This window comes from Saprolegnia parasitica, assembly GCF_000151545.1.
Source record: "Saprolegnia parasitica CBS 223.65 unplaced genomic scaffold supercont2.48, whole genome shotgun sequence".
NCBI lineage: Eukaryota > Oomycota > Saprolegniomycetes > Saprolegniales > Saprolegniaceae > Saprolegnia > Saprolegnia parasitica.
This window is the reverse complement of record NW_012156442.1, coordinates 208,976-231,921: the sequence shown is the minus strand read 5'-3', so window position 1 is coordinate 231,921 and position 22,946 is coordinate 208,976. Positions and strand designations below refer to the sequence as shown.

At 57.3% G+C, this 22,946-nt stretch overlaps 11 protein-coding genes across 11 annotated transcripts; 7 read left to right on the top strand and 4 right to left on the bottom strand.

Moving 5' to 3' along the window:
• The first annotated feature begins 206 nt into the window (after positions 1-206).
• Positions 207-2,753, top strand: SPRG_09780 (CMGC/MAPK protein kinase). Its single transcript, XM_012348929.1, has 7 exons — positions 207-455; positions 503-1,247; positions 1,300-1,764; positions 1,833-1,894; positions 1,947-2,080; positions 2,131-2,350; positions 2,405-2,753. Exons 1-7 carry the CDS (start codon positions 264-266, stop codon positions 2,666-2,668), a joined length of 2,082 nt encoding a protein of 693 aa, XP_012204319.1. The 5' UTR covers positions 207-263; the 3' UTR covers positions 2,669-2,753.
• A 38-nt stretch (positions 2,754-2,791) lies between these two features.
• Positions 2,792-4,138, bottom strand: SPRG_09779 (hypothetical protein; the record flags this gene model as incomplete). Its single annotated transcript, XM_012348928.1, has 8 exons — positions 2,792-3,038; positions 3,084-3,182; positions 3,234-3,461; positions 3,514-3,573; positions 3,616-3,682; positions 3,733-3,800; positions 3,853-3,962; positions 4,010-4,138. Coding segments are annotated over 8 exons (926 nt in total), but the record flags the coding sequence as incomplete, so codon positions are not given.
• Positions 4,139-4,554: 416 nt separating this feature from the next.
• Positions 4,555-5,385, top strand: SPRG_09778 (hypothetical protein). The gene has a single exon (XM_012348927.1). It carries the CDS (start codon positions 4,568-4,570, stop codon positions 5,300-5,302), a length of 735 nt encoding a protein of 244 aa, XP_012204317.1. The 5' UTR covers positions 4,555-4,567; the 3' UTR covers positions 5,303-5,385.
• Positions 5,386-5,846: 461 nt separating this feature from the next.
• On the top strand, positions 5,847-6,792 carry SPRG_09777 (hypothetical protein; the record flags this gene model as incomplete). The annotated part of the gene is made up of 2 exons (XM_012348926.1): positions 5,847-6,734; positions 6,790-6,792. 2 exons carry the CDS (start codon positions 5,847-5,849, stop codon positions 6,790-6,792), a joined length of 891 nt encoding a protein of 296 aa, XP_012204316.1.
• A 188-nt stretch (positions 6,793-6,980) lies between these two features.
• On the bottom strand, positions 6,981-7,560 carry SPRG_09776 (hypothetical protein; the record flags this gene model as incomplete). The annotated part of the gene is made up of 2 exons (XM_012348925.1): positions 6,981-7,458; positions 7,502-7,560. The coding sequence occupies 2 exons, from the start codon at positions 7,558-7,560 to the stop codon at positions 6,981-6,983; spliced, it is 537 nt and encodes a 178-aa protein (XP_012204315.1).
• Positions 7,561-8,204: 644 nt separating this feature from the next.
• On the top strand, positions 8,205-9,317 carry SPRG_09775 (hypothetical protein; the record flags this gene model as incomplete). The annotated part of the gene is made up of 3 exons (XM_012348924.1): positions 8,205-8,356; positions 8,425-8,521; positions 8,566-9,317. Exons 1-3 carry the CDS (start codon positions 8,258-8,260, stop codon positions 9,315-9,317), a joined length of 948 nt encoding a protein of 315 aa, XP_012204314.1. The 5' UTR covers positions 8,205-8,257.
• A 674-nt stretch (positions 9,318-9,991) lies between these two features.
• On the top strand, positions 9,992-10,449 carry SPRG_09774 (glutaredoxin). The gene is made up of 2 exons (XM_012348923.1): positions 9,992-10,198; positions 10,251-10,449. The coding sequence occupies exons 1-2, from the start codon at positions 10,005-10,007 to the stop codon at positions 10,366-10,368; spliced, it is 312 nt and encodes a 103-aa protein (XP_012204313.1). The 5' UTR covers positions 9,992-10,004; the 3' UTR covers positions 10,369-10,449.
• A 2,846-nt stretch (positions 10,450-13,295) lies between these two features.
• On the top strand, positions 13,296-14,056 carry SPRG_09773 (TKL protein kinase; the record flags this gene model as incomplete). The annotated part of the gene is made up of 2 exons (XM_012348922.1): positions 13,296-13,913; positions 13,958-14,056. The coding sequence occupies 2 exons, from the start codon at positions 13,296-13,298 to the stop codon at positions 14,054-14,056; spliced, it is 717 nt and encodes a 238-aa protein (XP_012204312.1).
• Positions 14,057-15,292: 1,236 nt separating this feature from the next.
• SPRG_09772 (serine/threonine protein kinase) lies at positions 15,293-16,053 on the top strand (the record flags this gene model as incomplete). The annotated part of the gene is made up of 2 exons (XM_012348921.1): positions 15,293-16,011; positions 16,047-16,053. 2 exons carry the CDS (start codon positions 15,293-15,295, stop codon positions 16,051-16,053), a joined length of 726 nt encoding a protein of 241 aa, XP_012204311.1.
• A 1,651-nt stretch (positions 16,054-17,704) lies between these two features.
• Positions 17,705-18,576, bottom strand: SPRG_09771 (serine/threonine protein kinase; the record flags this gene model as incomplete). Its single annotated transcript, XM_012348920.1, has 2 exons — positions 17,705-17,857; positions 17,959-18,576. The coding sequence occupies 2 exons, from the start codon at positions 18,574-18,576 to the stop codon at positions 17,705-17,707; spliced, it is 771 nt and encodes a 256-aa protein (XP_012204310.1).
• A 1,911-nt stretch (positions 18,577-20,487) lies between these two features.
• Positions 20,488-22,914, bottom strand: SPRG_09770 (hypothetical protein; the record flags this gene model as incomplete). Its single annotated transcript, XM_012348919.1, has 1 exon — positions 20,488-22,914. The coding sequence occupies one exon, from the start codon at positions 22,912-22,914 to the stop codon at positions 20,710-20,712; it is 2,205 nt and encodes a 734-aa protein (XP_012204309.1). The 3' UTR covers positions 20,488-20,709.
• Between the last annotated feature and the right edge of the window lie 32 nt (positions 22,915-22,946).

Here is a 22,946-nt window from a genome sequence, read left to right as displayed (position 1 = left end):
CCTAATGATATTCACACCAGAGTGTGATGGGCTGGCACGCTGCTTTTTTCGCGCCTTGGTGGTGATCGCAGCCGTGCCACTGCGGGACGTTTGTCCCAGCTATTGGGGAGATTCGGTACTGATTAGGCGAATTGCAGCCACGCGCGATGCGATTGGCCAAAAAGGTGGAAAGATCTCGCAAGATACCGGGCGCATACTGAAACCAAGACGGTCGACTGGTCGGCGCAGGCTCCGACTAGAATCGTAACGACTCGAGCAGCAGCATGCGACGCCCAAGCCATGGCAGCAGCATCTCGGACAGCGGTGGCCGGCGCATGTTTGCGACGCGCCACAAGACGACGCTGGCGCGGCTCTTCAAGAAGGACGAGCCGGGCAACATGCACTTCTCGGACGAGGTCGTGCTCATGGAAGGGGCTTTGACCAAGCTCTCGCACAGCAAGTACTTCCCGACCAAGGTAGAACCATGAAGAGCATTGCGTGTCGCTGATGATGATGGCTGTAGCCCACGTACTTTATCTTGCGCTCCGACACATGGTCGCTCTGTCAATACAAGAGTGCGACCGACTTGACGCTGCTCAGCGAAACCCTACTCTCGAAAGACGACATCGTACGTGACATTAGCGATTGCGCCGAGTCCCGCTGCCCGTACGTCATGGAGCTGCTGCGCCCGCATTACAACCACCCGCTGCGCCTCGCGACGCGCGAAGCCCGCGCACTCGAGCAATGGCTGGGCGCGCTCGAGACGGCCATCTTTGAGGTCGGGCGCACGCCGTCGTCGTCCATGCAGAGCGCCGGCCGCGACGTCGCGACCCACGCGCTGCCCACCGAAGCGCGCACGCCCGTTGTCATCCGCAGCGCCACGATCCCACCGCCGGCCGCGTCGTTGCATGCACTACCACGTGGCGACGATACCGTGGATGCGCTCGAGGCCGACCTCCTCGACGACCGATTGTCCAGCTGCAACAACAACAACAACAGCGATTATCGTCGCAGCGACCACAAGCTGCGGTCGAGCAGCGCGGCCAAGGACCACGAGCTCGAGTCGTACGACGGCAGCAGCGATGCCAACGGGACCAACCAAAGTGACAACGACGACGACGACAACAACAACAATGGCGACAACGACGACGAGACCGGCTACACGCCCGAGATGCAGAGCCCGGAGGCTGTCGAAGACGTCCGGACCATCACGTCGCCGCCCGCACCGACCGTCATGCACGACCGCGTCTTCAAGCCCAAAGGCAACGGTACATAGGATCACCTTCTTTCGCATGGCATGAACGCGAGGACGACTTGTAGTGGCCCGCGTCGCGCCAGGGCTCACGCGCAACGGGTACCTGAGCCGCGCCAACGTGCACTCGTTCAGCGCCAGCGGCCAGCTCTTCACGCTCGACCTTAAGTACTCGCTCCTCAAGCCCATTGGCACGGGCGCGTACGGTGCGGTCATTGCTGCCAAGAACCACATGGATGGATCAAGCGTCGCGATCAAGAAGATTGCAAGCATCTTTGACGACCTCGTCGACGCCAAGCGGATTCTGCGCGAGACGCGGCTCTTGGGCCATTTTTCGCACAAGAACATCACCAAGTTGCTCGACGTGCCGGCGCCGCCGTCCCGCGATGCGTTTGAAGACATGTACATCATTGCCGAGCTCATGGAGACCGACTTGCACCAAGTGATTTACTCGATGCAGCCCATGTCGGACGACCACATCAAGTACTTTTTGTACCAGATCCTCTGCGCCTTGCACCACATCCACTCGGCCGGTACGCTTCAGTCGATCTTCATTTTTTCGAGCGATAAGATCTGGGAGGCTGAGATGTGCTGACATTAGGTGTCATTCATCGTGACATGAAGCCGTCCAACATCCTCCTCAACTCCAACTGCGACCTCAAGGTACATTTGATACCAGCCTCGATTTGGTTTCTGATGTGCATCATTGTCGTAGATTTGTGATTTTGGCTTGGCCCGGGGCGGGTTTCCCGAAAACGCCGAGCTCACCGAGTATGTGGTCACGCGCTGGTATCGTGCGCCCGAGATCATGCTCAACTGCCTCAACTACACCGAGTCGGTCGACATGTGGTATGCACGTGGATCCTTCGTACGTGCACGGTTGCAAGCAAGACGAGTAGGGCCGTCGGGTGCATTCTGGCGGAAATGATGCAACGCGAGCCGCTCTTTCCAGGCAACGACTACATCCACCAGCTCAAGCTCATCATCAAGTTTATGGGCACGCCCAAGCAAGAAGAAATTGAGTTTGTCAAGAACGCCAAGGCGCTCCGCTTCTTGACCAAGCTGCCCATCTACAAGGCGACCAAGCTCGACGACGCATTTCCAAGCGCCAACCCCGAGGTACTTAGATTTTTCTCGATTTTGCTCGACTTGGTGCTCAATTTGGTCGGTTAGGCGGTCGACCTTCTCAAGCAAATGCTGGTCTTCAACCCGGAGAAGCGCATCTCAGTGCTCGACGCGCTGCAACACCCGTATTTGCAAGCCTTTTACGACCCCGCCGACATTCACGCGTCGCCGCCTTTTGATTTTGAGTTTGACATTCCGGACGAAAGGCTGACGAAAGACGCGCTTGTGGACCTGCTCTTGGAAGACGTGGCCGTGTTCCACCCTGAGGTCGCCCACTGGACAAGGCCGGCGCCACCCGTCGCCGAAGCGTAAACGACCTCCACCTCCTTTTTCTGTGTCGCCGTGCCCCTCTGTTTCTGTCTACACTAAACTACTAATCTACTAACTTTATATACACCGTCGTCCTTGGATCCAGACGGAAGTGAGATAAAACGAGGGGTAGGGGTGTTGAGATCCGAGTGTCGTTAAGGTGCGATGAAGGTCCCGGAGGATGCTGCAGTACAGCTGCGACTTCAAGCTACTTGGGCGCCTTAATGACAGCGTCCTGCAGGGTCTTGGAAAGCGTCGCGGCGGCCGACGGGATCTCCTTGAGGCCGAGCGTCGCGCGCAGTGCGGGGACCTTGAGAAGACGCGACTGGGCGAGGGAAAACCACGACGACGCGAGCCAGTAGAAGAAGACACCCTGCACGGAGTCGTTCGTTAGTTTGTTGTCGTCGCGGATTCGAACCTGCGGCAATTGGCAAATGAACGGAAACGAGAGCAGCGGAATGTACTGAATCTTGGTCTTGAGCCAGTCGAATGCCTTGATCTTGGAGTGGCCCATGAGCTAAGAGATGGAAATGGCGTGACAAGGCAATCTCAACACGCAACACTCAACCTCAAAATTGAGATAGGTCGACCCGACGGCGAGCGCTGGCAAGAGAAACGTCGGGTCGGCCTCCAAGAGGTTCTGGTACATGCCCAAGCCGCCGGTTTCCAAGCCTGCGACGGACCCAGACCGAATCAAGTCGCGGCAGCTGTACGCCATGAGGAAGAACGACGGGATCTGCACCAGCGGCGCGGCGACGCAGGCGACCGGGTGCGTCTCGTGCTTCTCCCATACGAGCTACGTACATCGGGTGAGCAATGCCATCGTTCAGGAAGAGCATGCGTCGTACCTTGGCGCCCTTGTGCAGCTGCTTGATCGCATCCACTTGCATCGATGGAATGCCGGGCGGCTACATGCTGTCAACTGAGGCCTTGCATCATGCGTGTCGTACAAGGAAGACGCGGGCGTAGAGATAGGTCTTCCACACGCTTTGGAGATCGCGCGTGCCTTGCGCCATGCTACACGACGCCATTGTAAGCAGCACGGTCATGACGAGGGCGTGGCATACCGCTCCATCGACTTGATCTGGTAGACGAGCAGCGGGAAGAGGGACCCGCGCACGACGACCGCGGTGCACTAGGTCGATCAAGTTGCAGCGTCGCTACCGAATAGTGGTGCCAGCGCGTACCGCAAACGTGGCCCACCACGGGAGACCAGTCGTCGTGTGCACGGTCTCGATGACGTTCTGCGCGAGCTGGACGGCCCACATGGGTTCGACCACGGGCCCGGCCATGGCCTCTGGAGCGCAATGAATTGCGGATGCTACTACGATATAACCATCGTACCCGTGAGCGCCTGGACATCGACGCCGGGTGGCGCTTGGATCGGCGCGCTCGAGAAGGCGGCGACGCTGCGCTTGGCGGCGACAAGCGCGAGGGATGGCCGCTGCAGGCGTCGTCCAAGCAACATCATGCTGTCGAATAAAAATGCACAGCACGGATGTCACCCGTCCAGGCAGCTAATCGCACGCACCTTTAAAAACCCATAACGGCTTTTTCTCGGTAGTGGCGACGACAGAGGCTGTATGTACGCCGTGACATTGTGCTGCTGAAAAGCGCAGATAGGCTGCATGGTGTTTGCGTTCGTTGCAAAGCACTTGTTTGGGCGAGGCCGGTATGGCGCATCATATCGGCTTCTGTCTAAAATGGCGTACTTTTAGCCAATCTCACAATGGCTTGGTTGGGCTGGAGGTCTATTGCAAGGCTTTGTCCTATTTGAACGAGAACCAGACGGTCCTATGCATAATAAATTCAAGTGCGGCCATTATGAAAACAGGACTTGTCCGAATTCGAGACCGACCGGCTCGCCAATGGTTGGCTCGGGATCATTTTGCGAATACCAGCATGTCGTCGCTCCGCAACGCCGTCAAGCGCCGCGAGCACAAGGAGCGTGGGCAGCCGCTCGAGCGCAAGAAGCTCGGTCTCGGTCTCCTCGAGAAGCACAAGGACTATGTGCAGCGTGCGCGCGACTTCCACTCGAAGGAGAACCGCCTCAAGACGATGCAGCTCAAGGCCGCGCTGCGCAACCCGGACGAGTTTTACTTCAAGATGAACACGTCGTCGACCGTCGACGGCAAGCACGTCTCGACCAACAACCACAACGCGCTTCTCACAGCCGATGTGCTCAAGGTCATGAAGACGCAGGATCTGGCCTACATGCACATGAAGCGTGCGGTCGACACGTCCAAGGCCATGAAGCTGAGCGCGTCGGCCCACTTTATCGACGTCGAGAAGCCAAACAAGCACAAGGTGTTTGTCGACGACGAAGCGTCGCTCAAGACGTTTGATGTCGCCGAGCACTTTGATACAGTGCCCGAGCTCGTGCACCGCGCGTCCAACCGGCTGCGAAAGGCCGACCTCCAAAAGCTGGCGATTCCAAGTGCCAAGGCAGTCAAAAAGTCCAACAAGATGTACCAAGAGATGAGCGACCGACTCGAGCGCGCGTCCAAGATCAACACGATGCGCCAGGTGCTCGAGCTCGAGCGCAAGGTCCAATCCAAGGGCAAGAAGATGAAGATCGCCGACGGCGTTGATGGTGGGCCCGCCGTTTACAAGTGGAAGCGCGTGCGCACCAAGTAGACACGTGCATATGAGGTGCGCCAATAGAGAATGAGACTACGATAACAACCTATATAACGATGATGACACAAACACACAGACGATGCTATGGACATCGGCCAGTGACGAGCCTTTAGACACTAGCTCCTTGATGCAGTGCCACGGCTGTCCCTATGTACACTGTCAACTGCATTGGCATTCACGAATAAGAACTCGGATTGCTAGGCCTGACCACTCGCTGGACGGCTTCTCACAAGAAAAGATCCATCAACGTATATTTAGTATATACATACTAAATACAAGTCAAACACGACCACATCGTGGCCAGTGTCGCAGGCAGGTGAGCCAGCACCTTTGGTCTTACAAGTACTTGTACCTCTCTTGGGCCCACCGCTCTATTAGATGCCGTACAAAAGAGCTCGTTCTTCCATTCCTCACAATACACCGCCGTCTTGTCGAGACCGAGATGGTGGTACGCTTTGGAAAGGCCGTCTGGATCTGACGTTTCTGCACCAGCCAAGAAAGATTATTCCCCGTGCGCCGTTTCGACAACAAAGCAGCAGCCATGTACGTGGTGGCATCGCACCCGAACGAGCCGCTGCTTGGACCGGCCTCGATGCGCAAGCCCGTGCTAGGGCCATCGCATCCGCTCGTGCGCCCACAGACGCGCCGGCTCGTCCACGTTGTACTCGGTGTCGCCATGTGCATGGCCGTCTCGGTCTTTCTTCTCGGCCTCTTTGCGCCCTCCACGCCGTCGTACGCGACGCTGCTGGCATCCTCGTCCTCGAGCGCCGCGAGTCCCCGCTTGATTGCGGTGGTCGCCCCGGCCGTCGTCTACGGCGTTGCAACGGCGGTGGGCCTCGCGCTCGGCCTCCTCGGGTACCGCTTTGTCAAGCTCGCGTTCTTCCTCTCAGGGTTTGCGATCGGGCTCGTCCTCGGCTTCAATGCGGCCTACGTGGCCTTGGAGCGCGAGACCTACGTCTATATGGCCGCGCTTGGCATAGGCGTCGTCGCCGCCGTCGTCCTCGGCTGCGCAGCGCTCTTCTTCTTCCGCTTTGGCGTCGCCGTCCTCGGTGTCCTCGCTGGCGTCGGTCTCGGTGCCTTTCTTGGCGCGCTCTTCCTCATGCGACTGTACCCTGCGCAGCCCGAGGTGCCGATCCTCATCGCCATGGCAATCGGCGGCGTCGCAGTCGGGCTCGTTGTCTACTTGCAGGAGCGAATCGTCGTCGTGCTCTGCACGGCCTTTCTGGGTGGGTACTTTTTCGTGCTCGGCGTCGGCAACCTCATTGGCAGCTACCCGTCGCCGACGAGCATCGTGGCGTTCCTCGATGCGCTCAAGGCCGGCGGCAGCTACGCCATGCCGGGCGTGTGGTGGGCGTACTTTGGCGCGACGCTCGTCGCGTGGATGTGCTTTGGCCTTGTCCAGTTCCAGTACACAGCACCCGAGACGCCGGTGAGCCCCCCGCGCTCGCCGCGTCCCGCTGCCGTTGACGGTGATTACACGGCAGTGACTAGTCCAAAGGGATCGGCGCCGCCACGCGCGCCTTTCCGCGTCGAGCGCGGACTATAACTAACCGGTCGTCGTACTCGTCGATCGAGTCTACCACGTTTCGATCGAGGAGCCGTGATGGCAACACCATGGGTGGTCGCAGCCGCGCGAACAGACGACGTACTCATAGTGGTATAATGAATTACGTATTTACATCTTGTTCATCGAGGCGACATCGACCGACTGGACTTCGTCCTCGAACTGCTCGATGGCTTCCGTGATGTCGTCCAACAAGACAAGCTCGTCAATGATGATGCACTGGACGAGGAGCTTCTTGATGCCGAAAGCGACCGGGACAAGCTTGTGGCTCTCGCCCCACGTAAGGCCGTTAACTTCGAGGGCCTTGATCTTGATGGCGAGCGCCTCAAGGTCCGTCTCGGCTTCCCAGGGCTTGACTTCAATCACGACCTGCGAGCGCTCAATCGGCTTGGCCTTCTCCTTCTTCGAGGCCTTGGCGGCGTCGGCGCGCTTCTTGGCGGCGGCCTTGGCGGCCTCGTCCTCCTCCTCGTCGTCGTCGCCGAACATGTCATCATCATCATCGTCATCGGCGGGCTTCTTGGCCTTGGGCGTGGCAGCCTTGGGGCAGCCTTGGGCGTGGCGGCCTTGGCGGCAGCGGCCTTGGGGCGGCCTTGGCGGCGACAGCCACGGGCTTCATGGGCTTGCAGCCCGACGTCGGGTGAAGGACGGAGTACTTGGCGGTCTTGACGACGGTGAACTTAGCGGCAACCATGGTGGAGTTGGGACGAAGAAAAATCTAAAGTGACGCCCACGAGGTGTGGTGGGGAGGAATCCGCGCACGTGATTGGCTAAAATCACGTCCTTTTCACGATTCGCCGCTTTGGATTGGTGCATACCATCGATTAAGTGGCCAATCCACAGGGACGTCCAACTGGGACCTGTCATTTTAAAACGCGCTTGGCTATATGCACGCAACGTTTGGAGCCCTTCCAAGAGGATCGAGGCCTGTGACAGACATGTCTGCACCGCATGATGTGCACACAGGCACGGAATTCGAAGCAAGGCAATCCTATGGCAGCGCATGGCGCAAGACAACTCGGTAACCTTCGCTTCTGGCGCCGGCTTCGAATCTCCCCCGTGGTTGAAATGGCGTGCGTTTAGCACTTGAATATGTGAAAAATGAACCGACGGTCGTGGCGTCGCATTCGTCTAAACCCACGCAACTCGACCATTGCAACCACCTGCGCGGAAGCTTCGCGCGATCTGCCATGCGCGGCAAATAACGCCATCGCATGAATCTATCGAAGCGGACGTGCCGTGGATGTCGCCGACGTGGCCACCTCTCCCTGTGATGCACTCTGCCGTGCATGGCACTCTTAAAAGGCGTGCATCTAGCCATTCTCTATAAGTACGATTTTCACTTGTCTTAAGTTCGTCGTCGGGCCATTTTGACACGGCAGAGTGCGACCATGGACCATCTCTTGGACCTCTACCGCGAGATGGAGCCGGTCGAGGTGTTTATGGCCGCGCTCCGCGCATCGGACGCGTATCTCTCGATTGACTTTCAGGTACGAACATCATTTTCCAAAAACGACCATCATTTTTACGACGTATACGTATTGTCTGTGCGTCGTAGGACGCGGTCGTGGCCGAGATCTTCCGGGACCCGATCTGCGACGACTATGCGCCCAAGCAAGCCTACACCTATCGCATCATCAAGATGTACGTGCACGGTACGCTGCATGGTCTCGCGCCATCGACGACCGCGCCACCGTAGATGCGGAAATGGCTGGCGGCGACATCTCGGACGAGCTCATGGCCGAGCTCATGGCGCGCATCTCCAACAACAAGAGCTTCAACAACCTCGACGAGCTGCACCACGTCTCGTATCGGCTCCGATTGCCCAACGCCGCTCGGAACGATGTCATTACGTGCCGCGTCGCCACGGCCCACAACGAAGTCGGCATGAAGCTCTGGGAAGCGGGCTTTTACCTCGCCGAATATGGCCTCGCGCACCCGGCAGCATTTGCCAACAAGCGTGTGATCGAGCTCGGCGCCGGCGCCGGCTTTACCGGCCTCGTGCTTGCGGCCAACGCTGCGCCGCCCGCCCATGTGCTGGTCACCGACTATGCCCCCGTCGTCCTTCAAAACTTGCGCTACAACGTCGAGCTCAACGCCTTTCGAGGCATGCTCTCGCGCTGCCTCGTGACAACCGCGGCGCTCGATTGGACCAACTGGAATTGGGCCGACTGCGAGACGGCGTACGATGTGCTCATTGCCGGCGACTGCGTCTACGACGTCCGCACCTTTCCCGATCTCATGCGCGTCCTCGCCGCCTTCTTGGCGCGGCCACGCACGACCGCGATCTTTGCCTCGACGATCCGCAACGCCTCGACGTTCCAGGCCTTCTTGGACCAGCTCCACGCGCATGCGATCGACTATGTCGAGCTGCCGTGCGACTTTCCGGCCTTGTTTACGTACGCCAACCGCGACTCGATTCGGCTCACCGAGTTGCGGGCGCGCGACTAAGCAATACAAGTGATGATTCTCTTTTCGCCGTGGGGTCGAGCCTTGGTAGTACCGTCGTGGTGGCATTGTTCGATGCAGCGTCTTCTGGCGTGCCCAGCCGCAGCCACCTCGTCCTTGGTCCTTGGAGCTACTAGAATTGCTACCTATTGAGACAGGCATCGGCGTCAGCAAGAACAGCCCCGTACGGTGTGGAACGGGCAAGCCCTCGATGCAAATGATGGTGTTGTAGTGTACCATGCTTGGTGGTGGTGGTGGTGGTGGTGGTGGTGGTGGTGGTGGCCAAGGGTGTCGCGCGCCGACGTACAGTGCATCGCTCAATGCACGTACGGTAGGCATGTACGAGTACCTCGGCAAGTGCAAGCATGGACATCGCCTTGTCGCCAGTCGACTGCCTGCCTCCACGAGGAAGGGGAGGCGATACAGACGCCATGGCGCATGCATGTAGCCGGGTACGTCCAGAGGGCATGGCGCGCGTCCATCAAATCGCGTGGGTGGAACGGGCGGTGATGGTTGGTTTCCGTTAGATCGCGCTGGAAGCGGCGCTGATCTAGGACCACCCACTGGCCTCTGGCGTGGCCGGAGATGGTGACCACAGTGTCCCAACGCATGCGTCGATCGCCGGGGTGATATAGAACCAACGGCGTTTTCGTTGCTGCGCCTCAATTGGCCTTTGACCTCGTTCGACGCATGTCGGTGTACGAGCGGATCCAGCGCGAGATCGACACCCATACCGTGATGCTGTACATCAAGGGCACGCGGGAGGCGCCCGAGGCCGGCTTCTCGAGCCAAGTCGTCGCTGTCTTCCGCACGCTCGACGTCGACTTTGGCGTCGCGAACCTGCTCGAGTGCGCCGAGCTACGCCAAGCGATCAAGGATTTTTCGTACGGGACCGCGTATTGACTTATATTGTCTTATTGTCGTATTGTTGGTTAGGAGCTGGCCGACGATCCCACAGATTTTTATCCGCGGCAAGTTTCTCGGGGGCAGCGATACGCTTCTCGAAATGTACAAGTCGGGCGAACTGCAGCGCATCTTGGGTCTGGGCCCATAGGAGAGACCAAGGACCCCGTCGCGACGTAGTTAGAGTCACGGCAGTGGCATATATATTGTTGAATTCATTATTTCAAACGTGAGGAGCAAGGAGGAGCTTGCTGCATTTCAAGCCGACAGGACAGCATCATGGACTTTCGTTGGGCAACGGGCAGTAATTCCTGGCAGTAATCAGCAGGCGCAGGCCGTCGAACTTGAAGTCGAAGCGATGTACACTGCAGAGTGCCACGTGTCATAAACACGGGGCAAATTCGCACCGCAATGACAGAGCGTGTAAAGCTGCGTGTAATACTGGTGGCTCTCTGGATGATGGAGCTCTGGTACTACACATAGTAGCTGATAATAGCTCGATTCGGTTACAGTCCAGTTGGTGGCATGTGGTCTCATGGCGACCAACCGCATCTCTGTGCCGGTCATCCGACCTGATTCGAACCGGTTGGTCGCGCTGGTTACAACGCCATATCCTTGCGTACTTGGACTGAAGATTACTTTGCACCCGTGCTCACCAACTTCTCTGTGTCGGACGTGGCCTCCGACATCGCCGCGCTCGACGTCTCGCTGCTTGCATTGCTCACGGCCAACGCCTCATCCGATATTCGTACCGTCGTCTCGACCCAGATCCCGATCTTGGATGCGACGGACCGCCCATGGCTGGAACTTTCTTTGGGCGTGGGCGGTGGGGGCGCAATACGTCGTGACTTTCAAAAGTGACGCGGGAGCCCTCGCTGACGTGTCAGCGCCGACATTGCCCGTCTCGATGGTGCCGGATGCGGATGCGACGCCGCAGAGTTTTTCGATTCTTATCATTATCATGTCCTTTACGTCATGACCGCGTTGATTGCCGTCAGAAGCGGCATCGTTCTCTCGCTAATGTACCATCGCGGTTACTTGAAAGGGTCCAACCTCTGTGGCCTCAACCGCGTGTTTGGCGTGTCACGGGTCACGCGACCGGTGATCTTTCTTTGGTCTGTGGCTGCCATCTCGTCACCGCTCAGACTCCAAGCGGTGGACATTGACTTGCGTCACGACCCTTGCATGGTACAAGACGTTTTTGACCACGTCCGAGGTCACGTGGCTCGTCTACGTCGGAAACAGAAAGAGATGAAACGCTCGAGTTCCAATAGTACTAGTATTACAGTATACCAGAGGGTGTGACCTGACCAAAAGTTGACCGCACCGTACCTTATTTACTACTACCAAATATGGACAAATCATCTGACGCGCTCGCTATGATGTGTACACTACCTTGTACATCCGAGTCAAGCGATGGATCACCCTTACATTTACTAATAATGTACCACGGGAGCATCAAACCTTGTACCCTTGCTTGTAGCGTTGGTTGCAGCGCTGGTCAATAAATTAGCCTACTTGTCCACTCTGTCAATTGAAGTGTCCATAAGTGCAATATCGTCGCGCCTGCTGTTCGACCTTGTGATCATGACGTGGCGCGCTCTTGTCAACGTCAAGCACACTTGCCTGAATTGATCGCAACGTTTCAGTTACCAGGTAGATGCGACTGTGGAGCGGACATTTACACCATTCGAAGATAGATTGACATCGGGCGGGGCGTCATTATCGATACGAACTTGGACTTTGCGCGCCACTTTTCCATCTGAGAGTGCCTGAATGCATGCAGGTCATGCTTTCACGCATCTCTCCCTGGGTGCTTTACACACCATTGTTTGCCCCTGGTACCCGCATCAAGCGACAGAAGAGGTGCACATGACCGCCAACAGGCCCAGCAAGACCCGCGCAGTCAGTACATCCAGCCAATTAACGGGCACCCTTGCTGTTCCCAGCAACCAAGATACTCACATCCTATTTGGCCTCATAGTACTGTACTCGGGCGAGGCGTGCGGCTCCCAGCGAGTCCCGCGCTTCACGGCCCTTTTCTCACGAGGCAAATAGATTGTAGTCTACCAAGGGTTTATAATAGATGAGCCCTTGAGTCTACTGACGCATTGCCATTCAAAACGTGCGATTGAGTTTCAGCGAGACGACGACGCAACAATCCCGCGCAAGGCTGTTGGCTACTGTGTGCAGCAAACTCAACTGATATCACATTCGTTCCCTTCTTCGTTTGGCTCATTTCTTATTGGCAACGGATGACAAACAAGGTACGACGACACTGCCCTTCAACACTCGGCAGCATCCTCATATCGGTCTCTCACGATGTAGAGAGCGCTCTTGCAGGCGGCGTCGACGGGGGACTTGGCCGAGGTCCAGCGACTCGTCAACGTCGAGGGCGCCGACATCGAGTGCAGAGGCGAGGTACGATTCTCGATCCTAGAGACATGGAAGGACCGTGTATGGATGTATTAGGATCAATGGACGCCGTTGCACAAGGCGGCGCACAAAGGCCACGCCCACGTCGTCCGTTTCTTGGTCACGAGCGGGGTGGATGCAACGGCGTTGATGCCGGTACACACCCAATTGCAGCTTCTTGTGCGAGCTCATGTGAATCGACCTTAGAGCGGACAAACGCTGCTGGCGTCGGTCATCCAGCACGATCAGTTTGCCATCGCAGACATCCTGTACCCAATCTTGTACCCAGGACCAAGCACGGTACGTCGTGGGGGGTGGTGACAGGTCGATGTCATTGCATGGAGTAGGCTGCAGCCGACGACATCGTGGTCGGGGCCGAAATCTTCAGCGATTATTTGGCCACCATTTCCAAGGCCACGTACCACGGAAACACGGTGGTTGTTAAAGGTCCAAAGTATCCCTCCCCGCACACGGTCCGTCATCGTCGCGGCGAAGTCGAGACCATGCAATCGTACGTAATCCAATCTCCGTATTGACTAACACAAGAAACACAGGGTCTCTTCGGCGTACGTCCAGCCACTGCTCGCTGTCCTCGACAACGGCACGCGCGAGCCCGTCGTCGTCTGTGGCCTTGACGGAGGACACTGGCTGTACAACCCCACGATGATCACGGAGTACATGGACCAAGGCGACTTGTTCGCCTACCTCAAGAAGAAGCAACACGGGCAATCCGTCGCGCTGGACGTCTCGACGGTCGACGTCGCCTTGGTGCTGGCGCACGCACTCGCCGACCTCCATAAACAAGGCATCATCCACCGCGACGTCAACAGCCTCAACATCTTCCTCTCAACGACCCACTACATTCGGCTCGGCGGCTTCGGGTCGGCGCGCGCGGTTGACGAATTGATGACGGCCGGTACCGGCACTGAGTTCTGGATGGCCCCCGAGGTACTTCGTGAGGGCTACGACTACGAAGGCCAGCCGTACACCATTGCCGCCGACATCTACTCGTTCGGCGTCGTCTTGACGGAGCTCGACACGCTCAAAGTGCCGTACGAGGACGTGAAAGAGCGCTGGTCGATTGAGGAAAAGGTTCGCACGGGGCAGTTGCGTCCGCACATGAGCGACGCGTGCCCGCAATGGCTCAAGAACCTCGCCAACCAGTGTCTTTCATTTGACCCTACCAAGCGCCCAACGGCCAAAGCCATCATTGATGTCCTTCTGGCACACCGCAACGACGACGACCGTTCGCCAAGCGACGAAGCGAACATCACCGACGAGGTCCAATCTCGTTTACAATGCGAGACCTCATCTATCTTACGTAGCTCCTCGCTGCCGTGCGCAACAAGGACGTGATCCAGACGCGGCACCTTTGCACAAAAGACTTTGATCCGGACGTGCGAGACGATGTACGTGCACATTGAACGACCTGAACAAAAACCGATTTAACATCATCGATTGGTAGGCTGGTCTGCCACTCCTGCACCTGGCGGTCGACGCCAACACGCTGGAGCTACTTGCCGATCTGCTGGCATCGGCCAAGCTCCCGATCAATGACATCGACCCGGTACGTGGCTTCCTTGGTGAAAACACGCCTCATAACAACGTGAAAGAGTCAAAGCACGGCACTGGACCGCGCTGTCCGCAACCAGAACGTCGACGCAGCTCTCGCCCTCGTGCTCGCCAGTGCCAAAGTCCAGAGCCTGCCCCAGGCACGCAACACATACTAGTACCACCGTGGCATGGTTTAAATGTCTGTTTTAGGACGCCCTCGTCACGTTTGTCCAAACGATCGGCGCCCGCGCGTTCGGTTTGTCGCTGCTCCGCGCTGCCTCCGACGGCAATACCAGCAGCGTCGACCGGCTCCTGCGTGCTGGTGCGCAATGCACACACAAAAACAACGTGCGTTGTTTGCTCTTGCATAGTCTCGACTGTGTCTTTTTCTAGAGCACGGGATCGTCGCTGCCCAACACCAATCCGGTATGATCCTACCACGTGCCACTGACGCATCTAGGTTGTTCATAGGTCGTCACGAAGGCGCTAGTGTCGGCCGTGCTCCGAGGCCACGTCGATGCTGTGCAGTGTCTTTTGGATCTTGGCGCAGACGTGTCGACCATGCCTGTCAGTCGATCATTCATCATCCATCGTCAACCCTAGAGCTCACAAGGATCAATTGAGTATAGAAGGGACAAACGTTTCTGGCCGCTGCCGTCCAGCGGGGCCACTACCAAGTGGCAAATATTGTCTTCCGTCGCCTGTACCCTGGCTGCGCTGCGGTGCGAGCAAGAATGTTGACGAGACGCTTCATTGTACGTCTTTAGCTGGTCTCTGCGGACGGTCTCCGGGTCGGGACCGAGCTCCGGAACACTACCAACGTCCTTGTCGCAAAAGGCACGCTCCATGACAAGCCCGTCGTCATCAAAGGACCCAACGGCCATCTACCGCGGCTGCAAAAAGCCATGCTTGACGAAGTGGCGGTCATGCAGACGTTCGAACTGCTGCTTTGATCTCGTGCGACAACTACTTCTTTATGCTGCAATAGGTCCGCGTCGCCGTATCTCCAGCCGTTGATCGCTGTCCTCGACGATGGCTCGAGCAAGCCTCATGTTGCTGAGCCGCAACACACCGGCGAACGACAGCGCAACCTGTACAACCCGACCATGGTCATGGAGTACATGGACTTGGGCGATCTGCTCGACTACCTCAAGAGAAAGAGAAACAACGAGACGTTGGCCATGGATGTCTCGACGGTCGAAGTCACGCTTGTTTTGGCGCACGCACTCGCCGACCTCCATCGACAAAATATCATCCACCGCGATGTCAAGAGTCAAAACATCTTCCTCTCAACGACCCACTACATTCGACTCGGCGACGTCGGGTCGGCACGCACAGTTGACGAATTGATGACGGCCGGTACCGGCACCGAGTACTGGATGGCCCCCGAGGTATTTCGTGAGGGCTACGACGACAAAGACCAGCCGTACACCATCGCCGCCGACATCTACTCGTTCGGCGTCGTCCTGACGGAGCTCGACACGCTCAAAGTGCCGTACGAAGACGAGGTTCACCGCTACGCGATCAAGGACAAGGTCCGCAATGGGCAGTTGCGTCCGCACATGAGCGACACGTGCCCGCAGTGGCTCAGAGATCTTGCCAATCAGTGTCTTTCGTTCGACCCCAAGGATCGTCCGACGGCCGAGAACATCATCGCGACGCTCCTGCCGCATCACGACACGACGAGATTCGACCTCTTGGACGTCGAAGATGACGTTGAAGAGCCGAGCGATGCACTCTCCGAAGAAGGGGACGACGTCGAAGAGCCGAGCGATGCACCAAGCCCCATCAACGACGAGGAAGAGGTCGAGACATCAATGTCGTGGTGCGAGTTTACTGACGTTCACTTTTCCGTGGTAGGCTGTAGGTTATGCGACGCGTTTCTTGCGCTTCATCTCTGGAGTTGGACGTGTATGATGCAACAAGGCCGCTTCCGAGACAGACTCGTTATCTGGACCTGCGTGGCCGCACCACGGTCGAGTCTGCCGACGAACAGTAGTATACACAACTTCTTGAAACAAACCTAGTGCTGCTCGACTCTGCTTTTGAACGCACAGCAATCGGCAGTACGTACTAGCCGCAGAGTGGCAAATGTCGGTGATGAACCTCCGAGTAGCCCGCGACGTCCACTATACACTGACGTGACGTCAACGCTCCTGACGGGTACTTGGTGCATCAAGCGCGGTCGTACTTTCAACGAGAGACCGATGGTCTTGCACACGACCTCGGGGTCAACCGCACCGACTGCATCGTTATATCAACGGCTCGTACCACTACTGTGTGTGAAGCAACGCGAGAATCTTGCATGTTCAAGTGTTTGGAGTGTTGCTTGTGTTTAGACTCTTAGAGGGTAGTACCATTGCACCAGCAGCCGCCCGAATCATGACCAGAGCTCGGGCATTCGCATTTTTTTCGTACAATATTCGGTAAATACTTGGCAAATTACAGTAAATTGGAGGGTAATTTCGTCAAGTGCCTTTCCAATTGCCTCGTTGAGAATGGCTTGTCAGCGTTTCCTAGCAACACGAACTGCATTTGCGTTGACCACACTGGAGTAGGAGAATCCTTGTGCGACGATCGACATTCATGACGTGGCAAGCGCTCGTGCGAGAGTGAAACGGCCATTTTATGACGTGGCAGTCTGAGAAATGACCACCGCTGCCATGTGCATAATATGCATATGGCAGCGGTGGTCATTTCTTCGACTGGGCTGGCTCATATATTATATGAGCCAGTTAAGTCGAAGCAAGGGTCAATTGATGACTCTTGGTCGAAGCGGATGTCCTTGGTACCGCCGTCGGGGTACAAAAAACTCTTGCAAAAGAAAAATCGCTCGATTACTACGTGGTATTAAAGTACTAGTAAACGCGCTACAAACTAGTGTGCCAATAAAAGCAGCCGACCTGCGCAAGCGGCACGCCGACCCACGGTACACGCAAAACGATGTACCACACAAACGAGAAGCGGTGCATGCTACTATGGAGCTGCGTTCGTCGTTGCGTCATCGAGTCGCTTGGCCAGCGCGAGGTGGCCTCGCGTGCGTGCCACTGCCGCAGCCGTGACACCAGACTAGAGACAATATGAGCACCAAGTTGTGATTCTACTGTCGCGAGGTGACGCGCCTGGTTGAGAAGCGACAGATCAGCGTTGGCTTGCAGCAAACACGTCACAACGTCAAAGTGGCCGTGCAGCGCGGCCAAATGCAACGGCGAGCACGCCTTCTATCCGCACGAGACATCTTAGTACAATCCAAAGTACAATCTGGGACTCTACCGCATCGATGGCGTTGACATTGGCGTCGGCCGCGAGGAGGCTCGCCACCATGGCGACATCACCGCGCAAGCTGGCGCTGTGGAGAGGCGTCCGATGCAGCTACATGCCATTCATATTGTTGGGACCACCAACGTGCAGCGATGGCGTGGTACAAATGATTCGCAACAGCTGGGACCGACGCCGCGTTGCAAAAGGTCATTGACGTCATCCAGGTCCCCGTTGTTCGCAGCCGTGTAGAGGCGCATCTAGAGCCACTCATGAGTCGTCGACGACGTAGAGTATGACATGCCTACCTCGAGACCCATGGCGCGGAGGCGCTGGGCCGACGCCATGAGGTCCATAAGCGTGCTTGGCGATTCTACGGGTAACGTGGCGTTCAAGGCCTCGCCATGGCCATCCTATGAAACCAATCCATTGGGTGGATCCCTACACCAAGTAGAAGCGTCTGTACCTCGGTTGGTGCGTCCCGATGCAATAAAAGCTGGTCTACGATGGCTACAGCGGTCGGGCGTTCCGCGGGGTCGAATGCGAGACATTGGTTGACAAGGTCGTTGAGCCATGGTGGACACGTGTCGCTCATATGCGGCCGCAGTTGCCCCGTGCGAACGTTTTCCTCGATCGACCAGCGGTCTTTCACGTCATAGTACGGCTCCTGAAGTGTGTCGAGCTTCGTCAAGACGGCGCCAAGCGCGTAGATGTCGGCGGCCGCCGTGTACGCTGGGCGTACTCCACCGAAGCGATCGTGAAGCACTTCGGGTGCCATCCAGTACTTGGTGACAAAACCGGACGTCGCCATGTCGTCATGTGCGCGTGAAGACCCAATGTTTCCGAGCCGAATGTAGTGCGTCGTCGAGAGAAAGATGCTGTGACTTCTGACGTAGCGGTGGATGATGCCTTGTCCATGGAGGTCGGCCAGAGCGCGCGCCAGCACCAAGGCGACGTCAGTTGTCGACACGGTCATGGCCACTGGCTCATCGTACTTCTTCCTTTGGATGTACTCGTGCAAATCTCCTTGGTCCATGTACTCCATGATCATCGCGGGGCTAACCAATGCCTCAAAAGGCACCGCGTTGAGAGGTTCGGTCGAGCCATTGTCGAGGACGGCGAGCAGCTGCATCAGATACGGCGACGCACACCTACGGTATATCTGGTTGGTCGACAAAAGTAAAATGATGGCAATGTACGTACGCTTGCATCGCTTCCAATTCGTCGCACACCTCTCGTACCACCCATGGCATGGACAGCCGAGGACGTTTTACCAATACGTCCTTGCCCTTATACGTGCCCTTGGTCACAGTCACGGTCGACGAGCCGGTAAAGGCATGGTCTGCCAGCACAATCTCATCGGCTGCAGCCTACAGCACGACCATGAGATGACAATAGTGTCTTCAGGTAGTTTGACGCACCGAAACAGGTCCTGGGTACAGCTCGCGATAGAGCAGGCGCGCGATGGCGTCGTGGCCATGCTGAATCGCGGCGGCCACGAGCGTTTGACCATTCTACCAGATTCAAAGTCAGGGTGCGCTCAATACAAAGCAGTCGTACCGGCAACACGATCGAGACGTCGCTACCGAGGCCCAAAAGACGACGCACGGCAGCGCGTTGACCTTCGAGTACAGCGCGAGCCAGCGGCGAGTACCCGTCCTACAGGACAAGGCTGGTGACGGGTGCCTACAGTGGACGATGATACCGTGTTGAGGCAATCGATGTGAACGTCCTCGTCTTCGACGTGCCGCTGGCCAATGGCCAAGTCATCATCGGCTGCGGCGTCAAAGCGCTGGACCTATGTCACTCGGAGGCTGGCATCGACGATCGCTCGGGCACCGGTCGCACCTCGTTCATCCGCTGCCACACTAAGAAATGATCGGTGCTGTGCGAGCGCTCTGAAATGATCGCGTGCGTATCCAGTATGATTCGTTCAATCAAACTGCAGGAAACTAACATCAGTCGTGTGATTGGCTATTGAAATGAACCCAGTTTGCCGTTTTGTCCTGGCGCACCGGCGCGTCGGTAAGGAAATTCCTCTGGTCACAAAACTACCGGTACGTATTAGTTGTTGAAGTGGGTCGTCTATTACAATAGGTAAAACTATGCTAAATAAAATTGTCGGACTTTTCTTCGTTGTGTGTACTCGGTTGAGGAACTTGATTTAGGCAGGCGGAATTTTTTACGATTGGTACAGTGACGACGACGACGACAACCCCCCGCCGGCGTTGGACGAAGCGGACATGACGGCCCTCGCCGCCAAAATCGCGACCTCCTCGCGCCTTGAAAGCTTGGATTTGCGGCTCCGCATTCCGTGCGATGCCACGTGCGTCCTTGCCGCCTTGCTGCAGGCACCAAGAATGCCCAAACGTGCGCTTCAGGAGGCGCATTTGACCTCGTTTCCGCCTTGAATGCAGCTTTGGCTTCTTGAGCCGTGCTCGGTACCGTTCTCGGACGAGGCTATCGCGTCGCTCGGGGTGCTACTGTGCTCGTCGCCAAAGCTCGTGCGGCTGAATCTTGGCTACGACCAGCTTCCGATTTCCCACGCCAACACGATTGTTCGTGCTATGGCGAAGTCATCGTGGCACTGCATGCGGCGTCTACCTCGCGATCAAAAGCGAGGCGTGCGCCGAACCGCCCGCGATCAGACGCGCAACACCCATAAAGTCACGATCACGGTGTGGAGCCACGGCCTCTCGCTCGCAGCCAAGACGCTTCTTCTTGTCCCGCTGGCGTCCACAAGACGGATGACGTTACTGTTTAGCGCCCCGCACGATTCCACGCAAGACGCGGCACCGGAAGCGTGCGGTCGGCGCCTTCATCATTTGACGATCGTGCATCACAAGGAGTACCCTCGGTCACGAAGTACAGCCTGGTTTTACCCGCCACACGATCCGACGACAACCGATTCATGACGTGGCAAACTGGGGTGCTACCAATACGTCATCGTAGATGCGACGATGTCATGTCACATTCTGGAGTGTAAGTAGATTGTTCAATATGACCAAGGGTATATAATAAATGCATTTATTGTATACCCTTGATATGACGTTTCTTCGCGTTTATCAAGACCGGAGTACGAAGTACTGGCTGCAAGCTCCATGCAGGACGCTTGGCGCATACTACGGGCACAGAAATAATCGTCGATCGCCTCGGTCAGCACGGTCCAAAGCTCTTTTTCTGCGGCGACTGCATCGTACAAAAGCCTTGATAGCAGTGTCATGCACGCGTCGCCAATCAAATCGATGCCACGTGCGCCAACGACTTAGAGGTGCAGCGGAAACGCATGCGCAAAGCGTTCGTCTTTGGCCGCGCGGGATTGAGGACGCGGGGTTCTAAGTGCCGTCGAGACAAATCGCCACGTCTTGATATCGAGGAGGTAGATATGTCCGTGGACTTTCCAGGACAAGACACCCGCCATGATGGCCGACGTCGTGTCGATATAGTAGACACCCTGCGCCACCCAGTGCTTGAACGTGAGCATGTGGTAGCCTTGGGCGTTGAGCAAGAGCGGCGGTGCAAAGATCGGTGTCAAGTTGGGCGATGTGCGGCGAGCGTAGAGATAACAAAGCACACAGGACACGAGTGCCAACCCCATGCAGGCGAGACAGCGGCGCTGGCCCCCGAGGACGATCGTTCCACTGTTGCAGTACAGCGCAAGATCCATGTTGAAAGCCACGCAAGGGCGTTGGATGGACGCGTCATACTGCTGCGGCGCGAAGAGCGTCCAGAGTGAGGCCAGCACCCACGTGCAGTTGGCGCTTGCCGAGCCATACGAGTAGGTGTACTGGCGCGTGACCGAGCTCCCAATGTCGTTGAGTACGTAGACAAACCACGTGAGCTCGGACGTCGCGAGGAGGGCCTTGAACGAATCCAGTGGCGGCGCCTTCACAAACGTCACGTGATTTTGATAGTGAAGCGGCAACGGCGAAGTGTTGAGGAGCCAAATGGCTGTAAGCGCCCGCAAGAGAACGATGGGGCGGCCGACCCAAACGAGTCCAACGACGCGGTTGATACATAGCAAATTGAAGCTCTCAATGTGACCGCGGTGGTAGAGGGTCGAGAGTGCCACGAGAACGCTGACGCCAATCAGCGTCACGGTGACGTACTGCACGCACGCGAGACACAGAAACGAAAAGCTCTTTGGAATACCATTGGGGTCGGGTCGCATTTCGATCGGACGAGTCGCCGCCGAGAGCACGGTGAGGTTGCCTCGGTCGCCGCGAAATGCGACGACGTCGCGGTGTCCAACGACCCATTCCATGAGATAGCACCAGCCATAGAACGTCCACGCCGCGTCCGACGCATTGAGGAGCGGAATATGCGCGAGCGAGGTTGCATTATTGGTCGTCTCGAGAAGAAACTGAAGGACGACCACGTTGAGTGCGTCGACAGCCCGCATCGCATCGGTCACAAGCAGCGGCAGTGATGCATCCACGACCGACGCCCCGACAGTCGAGAGAAAAGCAAGCGTCCCTGCGTGACGCTTGGTGCAGTTGGCGGCATACCCTGTGTCCAGAGCGCAGATCGCCGTCACGTTCATCGCATCGGAGACCGACGCGTTCATGGCGGCGAGGACCACGAGCTTTTGCACGAGCGAGAGCTCGAGACGATCGGAAAAGACGGCGTTGCACATGTTGGTGACGCTGTAGCCAAGGTAGAGTCCGTTCTCGGGTATCCACGGCTTGGTGTCGGTACCACAGAGGACATGGCCACCGGTAAATTGAACGTTGTCTGCTTGCAAGAGGTAGTGCGGCACGGGCGCATACCACGGCGGCGCGGCGAGAGCGCTGAAGGCTGTCGCCGCCGCCGCGTCTTCGGCGACGAGACGCGTGATGCGCTGTGCCACCACCGTGTACAGCCACAGCAAGCTTGGCGGACAAGGGACGTAGTAGCTGTCGATGGCGCCAAACGGACCCATGTGCGCCTCCAGAAGCGCGAACCCTGGGTTCAACGGCGACACCAGCGTCGTATTGTCCAATAGCAAATCGGCGCGTGTCATGTTGGCAAAGGCGAACGCGGAGCTCGCGCGCAAGAGACTCTGCTCGCTGATGCGTGTGGAATTTGGTGTGATGGCCCAGAGATCGCTGGCAAAGGTCCAGTAGAGTTTGTAGCTGGTTTGTTGCTGGCCATGGTAGGCGCCGTCCGACTGACTGAGCAGCAGCGGGTACGAGAGACCGAGCGCGCTCACAATCGTCACCGCATCGATCATGCCCAGAGACTTGTAGTTTTGCCACTGGAGTTGGTACGCGGATATGCCATGACGTCGCCAATAGTCGACTTCATCCGGGATCGAAGTCCGGACCATCGCCGAGGGGACCGTTGTCAGCCACGCTCTTCCTTCGAGCGACGTTGCCAGGTGCCGTTGAAACCCAATCTCAAACGACGTGCCCCAGCAGCGCATCCAGGCATCCCAGTCGTTAAGGTTCCGCAGTCCAGTCTCGAGGTAGACGGCACCATTCGTCCGCATCTCTTTGTGTCGCACCGCGCGTATCGATTCAA

What these genes read in the sequence shown, in the direction of transcription:
- SPRG_09780 (XM_012348929.1), top strand. Translation starts at nt 264, where the DNA reads ATGCGACGCCCAAGCCATGGCAGCAGCATCTCGGACAGCGGTGGCCGG. An exon ending in GCAAGTACTTCCCGACCAAG is followed by an intron (nt 456 to 502) that starts GTAGAACCATGA and finishes TGATGGCTGTAG; the next exon opens with CCCACGTACTTTATCTTGCG. An exon ending in ACCGAGTCGGTCGACATGTG is followed by an intron (nt 2,081 to 2,130) that starts GTATGCACGTGG and finishes CAAGACGAGTAG; the next exon opens with GGCCGTCGGGTGCATTCTGG.
- SPRG_09778 (XM_012348927.1), top strand. Translation starts at nt 4,568, where the DNA reads ATGTCGTCGCTCCGCAACGCCGTCAAGCGCCGCGAGCACAAGGAGCGT.
- SPRG_09774 (XM_012348923.1), top strand. Translation starts at nt 10,005, where the DNA reads ATGTCGGTGTACGAGCGGATCCAGCGCGAGATCGACACCCATACCGTG. An exon ending in CAAGCGATCAAGGATTTTTC is followed by an intron (nt 10,199 to 10,250) that starts GTACGGGACCGC and finishes ATTGTTGGTTAG; the next exon opens with GAGCTGGCCGACGATCCCAC.